Source organism: Pseudonaja textilis, chromosome 1, assembly GCF_049901715.1.
Source record: "Pseudonaja textilis isolate UNSWEBS1 chromosome 1, rPseTex1.2, whole genome shotgun sequence".
Taxonomy (NCBI): domain Eukaryota; kingdom Metazoa; phylum Chordata; class Lepidosauria; order Squamata; family Elapidae; genus Pseudonaja; species Pseudonaja textilis.
This window is the reverse complement of record NC_141990.1, coordinates 95740163-95757785: the sequence shown is the minus strand read 5'-3', so window position 1 is coordinate 95757785 and position 17623 is coordinate 95740163. Positions and strand designations below refer to the sequence as shown.

Here is a 17623-nt window from a genome sequence, read left to right as displayed (position 1 = left end):
AGATAAATACTTCATTTTGCAGCATCACCCATTTTTTTTAAATTTAGAAAATTATAAAAGGCAGCATAGAACTTGTTGCATAGCAAGAGCACTAGCATTCCAAGTTGCCATATTAGAGACCACAGTATTAGCAGATTGCTATGTACAGAATAACTTTTTACATATATAGGTTGAACATTAGAAGTTAATGAAAATAAATTGTATCATTCAAGGTTAACCGGAAACTGAATTTTTTACGGAAAAAATGACTTAGACTGCAAGGAGAGTAGTTCATCTACAGTATGTATTTGCCATATATTGAAATGACTGGTCTTTTAAAAGCTCACTTTCAGCTTCCTACAAAATAGGATTTGTGAAATCTTGAAAAAGGTGCCTTGCAAAGTGTGTTGGCATGGTGATGCACTCACCTTGAGATATTAAAGCAACTGTACCTTGGGAAAGCTTGTAAAACTGCTTTGAAGGCTGTCTCCCATTGCCTGAGCCATATACAGTTACTTTGGTACTATCAGAGTTTAAAAGTTGTCTGTACACCCTGGAAATTGCAGTAGCCATGCAAACTTTCCAAAGGATGTGACTTTTTAATATATTGTGGAGAAGAGCTTTACTTGTAGCAATTTGCTTTGCAAAGTTCTTTTGAATGTTTTCCATAGTTTTGATATATAATATGTAAGCAAGCTTCTATGCATTTACAGATTGGATTATACTATTTTGAGGGTTAGTTTGGTATGGGGAAATGACTTGTGTTTTGTGATAAAACAGCTTCTGTAAATTGCTGCGTCAGAGTAAAATATGCAAATGAATGTCTTCTTTCATATTTTCAGTATAGAAGATAAGTTGATTTCATTGATATTATACTAGAAAAAGGAAAAATATGTAAACAAGAACACTAAAATACTATTACAGTTTTGATGTTTAACATTTGACTTCTATCCCACCTTTCCTTAAGAGCCTAAGATGATATATACAGTATCCTCCATTTTCTTCCCACAACAACCATATAAGGTCAGCTGGGCTTAGAGAAGGCAACTGGATAAAAGTCACCAAATGAGTTTCCATGGTTGTTGATCGACTTCAGTTTGGGATTGCCTACCAGTAGTTCTAACTCAACATGTTAACTACAGTATTCTGGTGCCCTCCACTCAATCTTTTGTTATTAAGGTAAACAAATCATACAACTTTAAATAAGAAAAACATAACACAATAGTATTTTGGATCATCATTGCAAAATTATCCAGTATATTTTATTATAGGTAACAGCCAAGAAATCCAACTTTAACTTAATATGGCTTTCTTCTAATGTAAAGGCTGTATATATCTTTACACAGACCATAGAATATCTGTCAAATGCTGCTTTAGATTAGCAGGAAAGCATTAGAACATTGCTTCCAGTGAAGCATTCAATATGAGTTTACAGGAGATACAATTTGAAAAGTCTGATTAGGACATTTTATATGAAAACATAGAAATTTTTTGTACATATGCTACATATAAAATTCACTATATTATTGGTGGTACCATTGGTTGATTATGCTGTTGCATAATGGGAAGACGCAGTCAGGCTTTAGCAGAAATAATGGAGAGCTATATTTTTGTATCTAAGAATAAAAACTGTTTTTAAAATAACCATGCAATTTTCCTAATCCCCCTTTATGCATACAAAGATCAGATCTTAAAAGTACATTCATAAAACAAAGAAAAGTTTCTCCCTGAGATTACCAGTGTTAGTTTTATTGTGGTAATCTTGGAAATAACAGCAACAGTATCAACAAAATATATAAAAACCAGATTTGCCAGTATATTACATCTTTTCTCTCAGAAAACCTGCACAATTATAAGACGGTGTAATAGAGTGGAAAATCAGGCTCATTCTCCAGATGAAAAAGGTTACATGGTCATGGCTTAATTTTGAAATGGAAGAGAAAAATGTTAACTGGAACTCGGATGAAAGATTTGCATGCTTTATTATGCATAATTATTTTGTTTAGCACTATTTTTTCATTAATGCCTGAGTTTTTCCAAAAGGATAATATCCTCAAAATGCAGCTTTCCATAAATTTCACTTTATTAATTAACAGCATTACCTAATGTAGTAACCCCAAATGCTAAATGTCTAAAGAGCATTGCTTCTGCATGTATTTATAAAATATTTATGACAAAAGGTGATGAATTTCAACATTAAAATATCCGTAATTTTTCTTACTATAATCTTATCACCACCTAGCTTTATATATTATTATAATTTAGCAGTCTTCCTCACTTTTAGAATAAACCACAATTTTTAAAGTTAGTTCTCTAAGTTAATTAAAAATATATGGATTTAAACATATTTTGCCATTGTCTGATTTTTAAATTAAGAATTTATTTTAATATATAATAACCATGCAATTAATTGCATTTGAGAGAGAAATGGGATGTGAAAACCTTCCCTGAAAATAAAGAATATACATATTTATAGGAAAAGTGGAGGAAAGATTGCATTTCTTCTATGAAATTTTATTATGCAGTAATTACAAAGTTTAAATAGTTTTCAATTTTAAATAAAAATAAGTGTCATTAAGCACATTTATATAACTGTCAAGTGATTCCAACAAGTATCACATAAAATAGAGTGCATTTTCAAATCAGAGAGACAAATACGTTCTCATTCACAGTGTTTGACATATTACAAGAAAGCTTGTTTCACATAAGGGTTTATTTTAAGATCATGCTATTATGAACAGTACAGTCCACACCATGCTGTGCCATTCAAAATAATCTTTCAGAATGTGAAGTAACGAGCAAACCATTCCTGACGTTGAGGATCTGGTGAAGCCATTGGGGAAGCTTCAGTCTGAGGAGGGCTAGATTCATAAAAAGAAAAGAAAGATTTAACCCACAACCAAGAGTCAAGGTGCAAATTGCCTGGAAAAAGCATACAAAAATAGCACAGAATCAGTTTTTATAATTTCAAAGTCACATTAGTCTGTGAGGTAGTTTAATTCCCCATTTTCAACTTTCGGTCATCCACTCCATTGGAGAGCATCAGCAGCATAGACAAGTCACTAAGTCACACAACAGGGTAGAAAAATAGTGTTTTGGAAAAAAAATTGGAGTTGCTGCTTTTGTCAAAAAAAAAAGCAAGGGAAAATTTGTTTTTAAAGAGCATCCTCTTTTAGCATCCTTTTCTTCTGATCAAGTTAGTTGTCAAATATGATGCAAACATCATATTCTTTAGGACATGCTGAATTATCTGGCACTGAACAATTACATACTTTAAATATGACACACTTAAGAGTAAATTATTGAAACTGCATGCATACAGAATCAGATACAATAGCACAAGGGATTCAGTACAAAGCAAGCCTTTTTTTTACTCACAATTATCAAGTAAACCTGTATGATATAATCACTACATATACTTTATTGCTTTAGTATAATTAAAATTTATAGCTAGAATGTTAAAATATTCCCTACCGTTTATAGGACAAATCAGGGAACACAATAATTTGTAAGGAAATTCCATCATCACAATTCATGAATTCATGCACATGCTTGTTAATGGCGTCTGAGCATACATGCATTTAACATGCAAAGGGAAAATAAGGAAGATTACATTTTATGGGATTCCTATTTCAAGTTAAGAAATAAAATGTTATTATAGTGAAAACTTCCTATTCTATTTTCTGCCCCAACTTTGTAAATTGCATTAAAGCAGAATTAAATTAGAATAAAGAAACATTTACTTTTCCAGGATATCAAGCATTATATAATATTTCAGTTAGATAATAAAACATTCCAATTGTAATGCAAAGTGGAGCTTGATATTTTAATGCTGAAGCATAGCATTAAACGGTATGTAATACATGCACATACTATATTCACATAAACTCAAAGCTTGTTTTCGAAAAATATTTTTTCTGTGGTGAGGAAAATTGATACAAATCTAATATGGTAAATATTTTGTTAGAAGCACTGTTACAAAATACCATTTTGATTTGGGGGATTGTAACATTCTCAAAGGGCAGGTAGAAATAACAAACATTTAACACAACTGTTCATAAAGGTAAATAACTGAAAGCACACAATGCATTGGTAATAATATAACACTTTGAAATTTTAAGGGAAAGAAGACTTATTGGGGGAATCATATTTCAACAAGCTTTACAATAAAAAGGGATACTATAAAGAGGTTTAAAATAGAGTGGGAAAATTATGATTCTAAAACAATAACCATACTCCAGTATTCTTAAACTAAATGGGAGGGGTGTCAACTAAAAAGAAATCAATTTTTGTTTTCCAAGTTAGGAAAAAAGAAAATCAAAAACTGGTGAGACTCTGCTCACCTCAAAACCATCTTGGGCTCTTTGGGTGGTATTGGTTGTGGAAGTGGTCTGCTGCTGTTGAACTCAATATCGTGGATGGATGAATTAGGAATAGGGTCCAGGCGGTTAGCATGTCCATTGCCCACTCCACTAGATTCCAAAGCACTTAGATTGGGGACACTCACAAACCTGTTTGCTGATCTATCATTCTTCTTCTTTTGCTGCATTAAAAATAACACATGTAGGGAAGGGAGTATACAAATCAGGAAATTACTGAGATGTTTTAAATTATGCTTTATTAATGGCTTGGGGATTGCTGCAGTACAATGCTTGACTTTTCAGTAATTTTAGTAGATTTAGCTTATTTAACTCCAATTTCCGAAGAACAGTGGAAACTACCTTTCTGTTAAAACTAACACTGTGTTGTTATAATTCCGAATCTCCCAACCAAAAAATTGGAAAGTTTTAAGTGTATCAGAAAAACTGATTTTACTTTCTATTTGCAATCATTTCCTAATATAATCATGGCTCCTGATTGCCATTAAATGAATTAAAACCTGCTTCAATGTATTTTAAGAGGAAGTGACAAATTAAAAAAAAACAAATCAATAATTAGGATTATAAGCAAACTTTGGCCCAGTACATTTCATTTCTCAGGGAAAAAAAGAACTTGCAACAAAAATATTTAATTTCAATTTATTTTATTTTTCTGGCTTTAACTGATTAGAGAATATAGCAGATGTTGCCAGATTGGTACCAAATTGTTATATTCTGCCAGTTGAGTAAAAATTGTTGAAGAGTTGAATAAAATGCTTCCAATAGCCACACAATATCCCACTTAAATGAACTATTCTATAAAATAGTTGAAAAGTTACAAATCTTTTGATTGGATTAAGGGTTTTAATACCATAACCTTCAGATTTTCACAGAAAAATCTGCTCCCTATTTTCAATATCATACAAGTATATCTGTTCTTTGTTACTTTGCTGAAGGTAATGATTCAGAATCAGAATAATTTGAAACTTAATTATGGTCTACCAGGTACAACTAATTCATTTTTTATATTCTTCAACTTCAAACAGATGGGAAAACCAATTTATCAATTAACAGCAAGTCACGATAAACAGTTAATATATTGTAAGCAGCCCAGAAAGCACTAATGATTTTCTTCATCATTCAGCTAAGATACTTTTAATTAATTAAAAAAATTAAATGACACAATAGCCAAAGTTCTCTAGATCAGGGATCGCCAACCTTTTGGACCTCAGGGACCACCAAACTCATAATTTTAAATCCTAGGGACCACTAACCAGTTCTGTGAGCATGGCCTAATTTGTGGGTATGGCTTGGTGGTCATGTGACTGGCTGGGCATGGCTTGTATGTAAATATTATATTTATATAAATATTGATTTTTTTATAAAAAAGAGCATCTTTTACCCAAAATCAGGCAAAGCAGACAGGCAGATTGAGTTGCTCACAGAATCATTCAGTGATCTATCTATCTGCATCAGCTAGCTCAGTCTGTCACATAACATTTGCTTCCCATGAGTCTGTACTGAAAAATAGATCCTTCAGTCCTAAGGAAAGCAGAGCTGAAGATTTAAAGACTAGCTAGTAAGCAAGAAATGCAACCATTTCCTGCTTCCTAGCTAATCTAAATTTTCCGGCACAGCAGAACAGCTGATGGTTGGAAAAAGGAAAAATAGCAACTTAGCAGGCAAGTTTGCCAGGTAAGGAGTAAATGGGTGGGGCCATGTGGGTGGCGCAGCCTTGTGTTTCTACGCAGCCTGGATTAATTGCTTTGGGGGAGCTGTGGGGTGACATTTTCTATGGCCCACCAAAATTTTCTCATGGCCAACCAGTGTGCAATGGCCCACTGGTTCGCCATGAGAAAATTTTGTGGGCCGAGAAAAATGCCACCCCACAGCCCCCCAAAGCAATTAATCCAGGCTGCACAGAAACAGTGTGCCGTGGCCCACTAGTTGGCGACCGCTGCTCTAGATGGCATTTAAGATTTTTTAAAATACTAAAATTATAATTTGAATAAAAATAGATAATAAATTGTAAAATAAAAGCACTACATATATTTGAGTTGACAGAGACATATTTCAGCAGACAATATTGAATCCACGGACAATTCCTATTTTGTTATAGTAACCTGACTTGTAAATCTCCTTAATTACTGTGGGTCAAGATAAGGATTGGCCCAAGGGATTACTGAATTTCTCTATTTTTTGTTTTCTCTCTTATCAAACATCACCTGTTAATTGGAAAATAAAAACCAATCACCATCCCTAACATGGGTATGGTGAGTTTGCACAGATGTTTAAAATAGCTGATTTAGCCAGCTGTCAAGATGCCAGTAAATGTTTATATCAAGATTAGGGTCAAGCAAGGACCTAACCTCAATTACTCTGGCAAAAAACTATTTAATTCTTATTAAAAGAAGTAGGGCCTATTTATACACATAATAGATTTAACTAAACAAAGAATGTTTAACAAAACAACTTCATATATACTTTCAGGTATAGTATCCACAGTAAAGTAATGCAAACACAGGATGGATTGTAAAGTTTATATTAAAATACTGTACCTCAGTTGCTGCACCAAGAAGGGGGGAGTCAGAAATTAAATACTTATCTATACTATTTAACAGTTTTTTTTCTTTTTTAGTGTTTATAATAATATAATGGAGATTGTGATGTTAAGCTCAGTTTAAAAGTTTTTCCATATCAGAAAACAATTCAGTGTTATCTTTTATTAATATGATTTATTTATTTGATTTCTATAGTCTACTAAGAATTTTATATAACAAGTAATTTTTTGGCACTAATTGATATTACCTCTTTTTAAAGTCTGTTATAAAATGTTTTAAGAATTCTTATTTTGAGTAGATAATAATGCAGTCTAATTTCTTTCATTTTGGTTTAGTTTAAATGGAATGATTTCTCCCCAATTAAATAGTTTTAGCTGAAGATCTCTTACTTTTTCAGTTTTAGGTTGCTTCTACACAGAAGCCATATCACCTTGCAAAACAACACTTAATTTTACCTGAAAGATTTCTCACAAACTAAACGTATAACACTATTTTAGTTAGTAATACAGTTCTCCAGGGCACAGCTCCCTGTTTACAATCAAAATGATCCTGCACTGGAGATAGCATTTTAATTTGAAGATCCTGGTAACTGTTTACTGTTGATTCAAGTTGACACAAATATTTTTAAATTCTTTAAAGTCATTCATAATCTCACTTTATCTATTGCTTTTCTTTCATGGTTTTATAAAAAAAATAATATTCTGCTATATTAAAAACCCCCAACCATGTCAATGAAAGGAATTTGGTAATATATTTTCCCCTCAGAATTACAGTGACAACAGAAGGAGTTAACTAAGCAAACCATCTTCCTGTTAGAAGCAGAGTGAGAAAAACCTACTAAAAGCAAATTACTAATAAACAAAACAAATCTGAAACACTGCAACAGTGCTTTATTATCTTCTCTAGTTTGATAGTATTTTATTGTGAAATAAAAGGTTATTAATTAACAAAACATAGGAGTACAGTGCAGAAAATACCAGATTGCAATTATTTGACTGATGGCTTTTACACCTTGTCAGGCTACTGCTTTCACTGTACAATTACCCTGCCTCATTTACATAATATTGTAGCAGTGTAAATGATACTATTTCATTTGTAATCATTTGCAATCAACCTGTGGTTTTTTACTTTAAATACATCTCTCATAGCATAAAAAGACAAAAAAAATCTGTTAAAAGAACATGAATACTGTATTTTTTTTCAGTGAGGTGTTGGGGGAAAACATACTATTGAGTAAGGGATAACGCAGAGAGGATTTCCCCCCCCATAGTCAGCTATGCATTTCTGATTGCAAACACATTTTGTATCAGCCCTCCTCTCTGCTCAAACTTTACTTCTAAAACAGAAGACAAATATTAAACCTAGCAGATATTACATTTGAATAATAAACACAGAGGATCCAGTTTTAATGCTACAATCCTTACACTACTCCTACTTACTTACTTTTCCTTTTTTTGTTACATTTGAAATGTATATTGGAATAGACTCATTCTACAATAATTCAAGAGCAGACCCATTTAATTATTTTAAATAGGGTACACACCCGTTTCAACTGCTTGTTTTCCTTCTCTTTTTGAATCAAAAGAATTGTTCAAATGTCTAGAAAAGATGGTTTGAAAAATATAATTAAGTTACATAGAGGATGTAAAGGTATTTCCAGTGCCAAAACTGACAAAAAAATTAAAAAGTCAAGAAGTAAGTTTATATTTGAGTATAGAAAAAAATAAACAGGCTTCAAATCAAAACTTGTGTTCATATCTCACGTAATAAAAATTAATCACATGTATGTAATAATGATAAAGAGTTCCATTACAGGAAGACAGAATACACCTAATTCAAGTACGAGATTCTAAAGAGATGTTCACTTTCTGCCTTACAGCCAGTGCTATGAGAACATCAACTGGAAATAACAATCGTTGCAATCCTCTATAAACGTAAATTAAAAAAAGATGACAATTGTAGAAAAAGGAAAGCAATGTGGTCTGTTACTAACTCAGCATCATATTAGGAAGTATAAAAATATAATTATTTCACTTGATGGCACAATTTTTTTTTTAGAAAATGTATTATATAGCAAAATCTTGAATTATTTTAGCAATAATTATTCATATTTTCTAACATTGAATATTAGTTACTTTATGTACCAAAACAGAATATAGCCCATGATTTCCATACTTCATAGTCAGTTCAATAATGGTATTCTTCAACTGTGGATTTTGAGTTTATTTCCTTTGGACTAACATGGATTCCATTGCTTTTTCTTCTGGGAGAGGCATTTGGTTCTTTTATAACAATTTACTAAAGAAAATACATTCCACAGTACTGGAATGCTAATATGCAAAGGACTTAAGAGACATAACTGCAAATAAGATAATAGTCTGAATTCAGAATTGCTACCATGTAACAAGAATTTCATAACAAAGAGACTTTTTATAACAAGCTCCAGAAGACGGAAGAGAAGCAATCTTTTTATTAAGTTTTTCTATCTAATTAACTACAGTGTTAGTAAATGTTAAACCAAATAAACATCAAAATTTGATTTTGGAAAAGGATGTTAGCAATCAAAGTGCAGTTGCAAACATGGGTATAATGAGCAATGCAGTTTGAGAAAATTGTCAGGAACAAATGGTTTCTGAGAAATAAAATATAAAACTATTCTAAAATACAGTACCCACGTAGGTGATGGAACCACCTCAAATGTAAACAAGCCCAAAATAAATCAGTTACTTGGATGGCTTATCAACAGCTTATAGAGGAGGTCAGGAAGTAAAAAAATAGCAGCATGAAATAATCTCTGTAATTGCTAAGAGAATTAAAGGATGGCAGGAAGTCACCAGGGTTTGAGTTTCTAAGGAAATGTTGCTTTTTTAAAAAAAGATATCCTATGTTAAATAAATATACTATACAAACACACTTATATATCCTGTTTAAAACCTATTACTCTAAATTAAACACATCCAAAAATCCCCTAACAGCCACAGTTCTACTGTATAAAATCACATAGGAACTTATATTTTTCACTAAGAAAATTTGACCATATTGTGAAAACCTTGCCTATTCCCAACCTGTGTTGTTGCCTAATGTTTGTTAATGGACTTCAGTTATTTGTAATATTACCAACCAACATTCTCAACTTTTAAGGTAATAATTATGTTCCATACCTTTACTAGAGGATTAATAACACCAACATTAGGACTTGCATTAAACACTTTGTTGAAGTTAGTCTCCCTATTGACTAGTTCCAGTTGATAGAATTTTTTGTCATCCTAATAAAGAAAAGAATATGTTCATGTTGTTTTCAATATATTCAGTTCTGATTATTTAGCTAGTATGACCAAACTTTGTTCAAAATAAAAAATCTTCACTTCAAATATGAAACTGTTGAAACTGAACTAAGATTGGCAACATTTGTTCCATTTATGTTATCATTTGTGGCATTCCTATAATCCTTCTCTATAGCAGCATTAACATTCTCATTTTGCATTGAGTTCAAAGACAAATTTTTGCTCTCCCCTATTATGATACAGGAAGCAGCAAATGGTTCATATTAGCAAATTTCTTATCAGCAAAATTCAGAACAAACTTACTAGAAAACATTAAAATATATATTGTTTATATAGATGCCAACCAGAAGAAAAAGATACCCCGAATGTTTTAAAATTTATCTAGCATTTGATTTAGAGTACAAAAGATACAATTTTATAGGTAACATTCCAGTACATATTTGTTCTAAACAGGAGAGAGAGAGATTAAATAGAATTAAATTATTTTAGAGACTAAATTATGAACAACTGTTTAAGAGTACAAAAAGAGATATGAAATTGTGTGTGCAGCTTAGATAAATGAGATTAAAACTAAAAGTCACTTTCATTTAGACTGTTGTCTTTCACATGTAATAGGTGTTTGGAATTTTTGACAAAAAATTACTAGCATCTCACATGCTCAAAACAAAGGCCACCAAATTATCTTACAATCAACTTCTTTATCAGCTGATCCCTCTCAGCAATCAGGTCTTTCAGCTCTGCAATAAGCTGCAGGTCTTCTGGCCTTGGTTCCCTGTTTTGATATTTATCTTCCATTTCTTCTAAACTTTATAGAAGACAAAAGTATCACCAATGCATTAGTAATGAGTCGAAGTTAAAAGATAATACTGTAAATCCATATTATCAGATTCATTCAATAAATAAATTTATTATATATAAAAAGAGATATAGATTCATACCTATAAACATCTTTTTATTGGTTATGCTAAAGAAAATACTGTCATAATTTACAGTTAAAACATAACCTCAATAATAAAATTATAATGAATCAACTAATGAGTGTGAAAGTATATGCTAACAACTAAAAAAAACAAGTTAGTATAAGCACTCAAAACACCACAGAATGAAAACAGAAATTAAGAAAATTGCAAAAAGTTCTAAAAAGACAGTGAAGAAGCATTAAAGGAGTGAGTGGAAATAAATTAATTTACAGAAAAATACTGAAAGGCCAAAAAAACAGAGCCTTGAATTTGTAGAAAGGTTAATAACTTTTGAATTAACCTTTCAGGTTGCTATCTGGTTTTGGACTTTTATATGGATTTTAATAGACTACAAGTAAACATTGAACAAACTGAAGCTATAAGCTGATATGATGGATTCATATGGATTATTAGGTGTGTTGATCTGGATGCAATTGAAGAACCAGTTTTCTGATGGGGTTTCATATGCCATATTTTTCACACTATAAGACACACTTCCCCCTCAAAAAAGTGGCTGGAAGTGTCTGTGCTTCTTATAGAGGGAATGTTGGCAAAGCCCCACCTGCCAGCCCCCACTCTTCAGCCTCTGCCTCCCAGCAATTTGCCTCCTTACAGCAAACAGCCTGATTTAGCATGAGCAGCTGATTGGCGGCCACTGCCGCGTGCCCCATTTTCAGCCTCCACACACCCTGTTTTCGGCCTCTGTGCATCCTGTTTTCGGCCTGTTCCAGGCGATGGGTGGTGGTGATCCCTGCAGCTGGAACAGCTGATTGGTGGTATTCAAGGAGGCTGATCCAACTGCCAATCGGCTTCTCCTGCTAAATCAGTCTGTGCTGAAGCTGACCAGGCTATTTGCTGTTTGCTGCAAGGAGGCAAATTGCTGGGAAGCAGAGGCAGATTCCCCCCCAGTTTTCCTCCCCAAATGCTAGGTGCATTTTATGGTCTGGAGTGTCTTATAGTGCAAAAAATATGGTATATATGAAGATCTGGCTCCCCCACCCCCAAGTGTTGGGACACATATTAGAACTGATTGGCATCAAGTTTTTGCTTTTTATGTTTTAATTGGCTGAATTTTATAGTTTTAAAATGATTTTATATGTCTTTTAATTTTTAATTGATAACTGTCCGGAGTTCGTTGAAAGATGGGCAGCCATATAAATGAATAGGGAATATATTCTGAAAGCTGAATTTTGCCCTCTCAAATGACTTAATAGATGCAGAAGACCTTTTGCCAACTTGCTCTGTGGCCCAATGGAAAGATGGTTTATAATACAGTACCTGGCTCAATTAGTGTCAATTTATGAATCCCAGTTGATGCAGAACATGCAAGAGATGTTCAGATTGTATTATGCTAAATATATATTAAACATACCAATTGCCTTTTTCTTACTATACATAATTTGAAATTCTGCTTTGGTTTTAAAAGTCCTTCATAACTTCATTCAGGTTTTCTGAAGATTGTCAGCATTCGTAATCCCCTCAAGATTAATCCTAGAACATCTTAGGTTCACTACTACCTAGCATATTTTCTATCAGCCAGGCTCATACAGTAATGGAACTCTTTTATTCCCTAAATACAAACAGACTATATTTGGAAAGTTTAAAAACTTTTATGAAATGCTTTTATATTTAATTAAAATCTGTAGCTTTTATTGGTGGTCATGCCTCCAAAGTTACTGCTTTAACATTGGGTTATTATGTAGTAAAACTAATTTTGATTTCATTATATTTTATGATAAATATTATTATATTGAAGAAAATCTTCTATCCTCTCTTGAAGAGGCAGTTTAGACCAGGTTCCCCAAACCTTGGGATGTGCAAGCGGCAAGCAAGTGTGCGAATGCACGAAACTCCATTTGCACAAGCAACAGGCACATGCAGAAAACCATCCCCTCACCTCTGCTGCTGCTGCTACCAGTCTGCAGAACTAGAAAGGTTGGGGACTGCTGGTTTAGACTATTCTGACTTACAGAAAGCTCTATGCTTCTTTATTACAAGAAGAAAAACTTAAATAGAAAAAAGTATTATTTCGGGCAGTTTGTCAGTTTAAATTTCATTACAAATGGAATCTTACCATTTTAAAGGAAGCATAGCTAAACAAACATCTATTTAAGTTTGCTTGTATATTAATCTCTAAGCTTCAGACTCAGATGAATAAGAGCTGGGCAAGAGTTTACAATCTATTATGTCCTTTCACTAAAGATATCCAATAATTATTAGTCAGTAACTATAACACTTGAGAATTTTAAAAGGCCCTTAGTTGGCATTTTTCCCCAAAGACATTATATTTTTCTTCAATAATAAAAGTATCCAAAAAGATATGAGAATATAGACTATTTTAGGATAAGACAGTGCTTAATAATTGGGAAAGTAAACTGGAAACCTAATTAGAAGACATAGCTTCAGTGTAATGAAATTAACTTTACAAAAAGAAACATGAAACAGAAATATAAGGATCATACGGTGGCATAGAAGTTTGTGGGAAGACACAATTAAAACCATTAATATAAACAACATTATGTAATATGGGAGTTATTAGTTTTAAAAATATTGCATCAATTTAACCAGAGGCACAAAAATAAAATAAGAGGCTTACCAAGCATTTTTAGTCTGATGTTCAGTCCTAATGAAAGGATGGTGGTATTTATTTATTTTAAAAAAATATAACTGCCCAACTCGTTCTGTGATTCTGGGTAGCTTACAAGGATAAAATCTTAATATCAAAACAATACCACTCTCCCCACCCCCTATGAAAACAATCAGATAAGCCACTTAATTGGCTTCCTATCAGTCTGGGGTCCCCAGGCTAGTTGGCAGAACCATGTCTTCAGGGTCTTGTGAAAGTCTCTAAAAGTGAGGGTCAATCTTACCTCTGCAGGGAAAAGGGAGGGAGCCACCATGGAGAAGATCCTTCTTGATCCTGTTAGATGGACCTCCTTAGGAGAGGGGACCTATAGCATTTCCTGCTTCTCCATTCTAGTGGATTGAATAGATATGACTGGGAAAAGATGTGGTCCCAAGCCATGTAGGATTTTTGAAGGTGACACCACCTTGAATTGGACCCAGAAGCAAATCAGCAGCCAATGCTGCTCCCACAGGAGAAGTAATACATGTGCAAATATAGGCTTGTACAAAACCATGTTGGCTGCTGCATTTTGGAAACTAATTGAAGTTTCCAAATATTTTCTAAGAGTGTGTAGAACTGTTTGACCTGCATCATCTAGCTGACCTAAACTCTGATTGATTTTATGAGAATGCCCGTTGTCCTTTTAATTTGTATTATCCTCCACTGCTTAATATATTACAAGGGTTAAGTGGAAGTATGAATTGGATGTCTTACTTTTTCCCATGGCTTCAATTCTGCATGTTTGTTGAAATTTGTTGCCAAAGTTAGCGGATATGCTAAGGTTCTCAATTATATGTACAAGCCTATGCCTCTCCAGTATCAATTGGAAACAGATAATAGTTATATATTATTCCATTCAAACTTGGCCCGTATATGAAATTGTTCAAGGTAGTAAAACTTACGAAACTTGCAAAGCTGAATTAATTTCCTTGAGCAGCTCTTGGGTCTTATTAAAATCTGCCAGCATACTTTGTTTCTCTCTGATGTTGTCAGCTGTCATGACATCCAACTCTTTCTCATGTTTCTTGCTTAAATCTTGTTCATGTAGCCTGTTTCATTTCATGTTAAAAACAGTTATTCTTATGTCAGTTGGGTTCATTAATCTTGGTATTTGAAAAGGCTTTGTGCACAGTGATACTGATAATTGAAAAAGTATTACCATTTCTCCAACCTCTAGCTTATCTTTATAATTTTTTTCATCTCCTTTAATGCTTTAATAATAAAAACAAAACAAAATCTGATTAAATGATCAAAATAGCTTTTTCCAGTTGCTAATGTCTAGAGTAATGTGCAATGCCATATGATAGGCAATCCCAGCCTAAATGCATTATTACATTAATCGATATTAGACTTTGATGAGAACAGCAGTTTGAATTTAAGTACCTAAAATATTCCATGTAAAATTTAAAAAAGGTTATTTATCAGCTTTAGGAACTGAATTAATTAGAACTTGTTACCTGTCATCAGAAATACTCATACCTAATTTGCTGATTAGATTCACTACGTATTCGTAGAATTTCCTTCCCTTTGAACTCCAATTCCTTAGTTAATGCACTTATGTTTTCATGTAAAGTAAGTATTTCCTTATCCAATTCTGATATATGATGGTCTCGATGCCTCAGTTCATCCTGTACATCTGATATTCGGCACATACATTCTTTCTCCTAATAAGTATTAATAATCAAAGAATACTTTGTAATAGTTGTACATATATTCATTTCTGCAAAAAAAAACATACTCAATTTTTTCACTAAAACATTTCTATTTCCTTATTAGGTTAGATTGCATTTAAAAACAGAATATTTAAATCATTGGTGTTCAACCTTTTGGCTTGCCTGGGTTACATTGAGTAGAAAAGAATTGTCATTGAGTAGAAAAGAATTGCCACATATAAAATATATAATGTAGTTAATATACATGCATCACATAATAATGTTAAAAGTTTACAATCTTGTGGGACTACTTTTCTAGCTGTCCAGAACCATTTGCAGCCTGTGGGCCATGGGTTGTACACTCTTGATTTAAATGATAATGTATCTTCCTTAAGTTAGGGGATTCTTGACTTCTCTTTATTCCTCTTCATCTGTGAAAAATCAAATATAAAGTTAAATGGAATACTGAATAAGAATTATGAGATTGCAATTGAGTTTTAAGACTGAATTGTGCTTGCTTCTTTTCACTACAAAGACTGATCTCCAGTTCAGGTTTTCAGTTATTTGTCTGGAAGGTTTGGTAGTGTCTATAATTACTGTATTATCTTTGTTATTGTGCCTTCACCTTTATTTAGCACCAAAACATATTTCAACAAAAGGTCTTTACAGCCAGACTTGTTCTTCTGTAAATAAAGTATCTTAATTTAACTGAAGTTCTTTTTTCCTTAGCAGACACTTTTACTGCCACAATGCCACATGCGGTTCCCAAAACTAACAAATAATACAGATTTCTCCTGCCACTCCCTATTTCTTTCAGGGAAACAGAAGGAGTGTGGGGGTGGGGAATCACCTATAGCCCTTCTCTTGTAGAAGCATCCTATAAGTGAAATTTCAGTCATAAAGAATCAGGCTTTAAGCCTATAGACATTAGTATAAAATATATAGAGCATTCTGGGAAGTGCTAGTGTAAATTACTGTGGGCTTGCTGAAAGAGATGGATTATCTCAAAGATTGCCATAATAATTAGCCGGTGTTTGAGATGCTTGTTCAATTTAAGTCTCTCATAATGCTTAAACAGAGCTTCTTTCCCCCCCCCCCATTGTCTGTTTATTTTTCCCTTGTGTCATCTTATCCTTTTTCTCTCTCTCTTTTTCTTTTCTTCTTTATGCAACTATCTTATCTCTTTAATTACTCTACATCCTGTTTTAATTTTTATTGCTGAAGAGAGGGAATGGAATGTGAGTAGGTAGAGAGGGAATGATTGAATGGAAAATGAAATATAAATTAATAGAATAATGGGATTGGTATCGTAGATTGATAAAACAAGGAAACTGGCAGAGCATAATGGAGATGCAGGTTCTTGATTTGGATGGGTGGTTGGTTGGTTGGTTAAGAAGGCAGATAGATAGATAGATAGATAGATAGATAGATAGATAGATAGATAGATAGATAGACAGACAGACAGACAGACAGACAGCACTTAGACTTATATACCACTTCATAAGACTTTATAGCAGGGAGTGCCAACCTTTTGGATCTCAGGGACCACAAAACTCATACTTTTAAATCCCGAGGACCACTAACACATTTTTTTTAAAAGCTAATATATTTAATATAATTATAAATTATATATATAATATATATATATATATATATATATATATACACACACACACACACACACACACACACACACATACATACACATACATACATACATACATATATATGTACACATATACACACACATACATACTTGATACACACACACATACACACTTATTTAATTATAACAAAAATGTAAATGCTTAATGATAACAAAATAAAAAGTTCTGGGCTGGAAGCCTCCCCCCACCTGGCACCTTTGAAAGAGACAGAAGAGCGGGCGGTGTGTGTGTGTGTGTGTGTGTGTCTGAGCTGAGGGGCCTGGGGCAACTGCCACTGGGAGGAGCAGAGGCAGAAAGGGGGCTTTGCTCTCCTTGCGGGGTAGTGCCCCTTGGCTGCCTGCAGAAGGACTGCTGCCCTTATTAATTGGGGAAGGGGAGGGGGAGAAAGTGGGAGCTCCTTTCAGATCCCGGGTGGAGGATTGAGAGGCTCAGATCTGCAGCCGAGGAAAAGCTGTGGGAGGGTCTTCCAGCCTCACCTGGAGACAGACAAGGAAAGGTGTCCCTGGGGGCACTTCACTCGCTTTAGCACTTCGCTGC

General features: G+C 33.4%; 1 protein-coding gene across 7 annotated transcripts in view; it reads right to left on the bottom strand.

The window, feature by feature from the left end:
* Positions 1–1206: 1206 nt before the first annotated feature.
* The window catches only part of FAM184A (family with sequence similarity 184 member A), a 58163-nt gene continuing 41746 nt past the window's right edge, over positions 1207–17623 (bottom strand). Inside the window, exons 13-19 of one of the 7 annotated variants that reach the window (XR_015745175.1) lie at positions 15247–15431; positions 14670–14816; positions 10870–10987; positions 10060–10164; positions 4323–4522; positions 3454–3544; positions 2704–2840 (exon numbers count right to left, since the gene is read on the bottom strand). Coding sequence is in view for 5 of the 7 variants with exons in the window: in XM_026705436.2 (XP_026561221.1) it covers positions 2759–2840; positions 4323–4522; positions 10060–10164; positions 10870–10987; positions 14670–14816; positions 15247–15431 (837 nt within the window). In the remaining 2 variants the exon portion in view is untranslated. Of the gene's footprint in view, positions 2841–3453; positions 3545–4322; positions 4523–8349; positions 8498–10059; positions 10165–10869; positions 10988–14669; positions 14817–15246; positions 15432–17623 lie in introns of those variants that run through there. The other 6 variants (XM_026705436.2, XM_087942028.1, XM_087942017.1 and 3 more) reach the window with 6 other exon arrangements.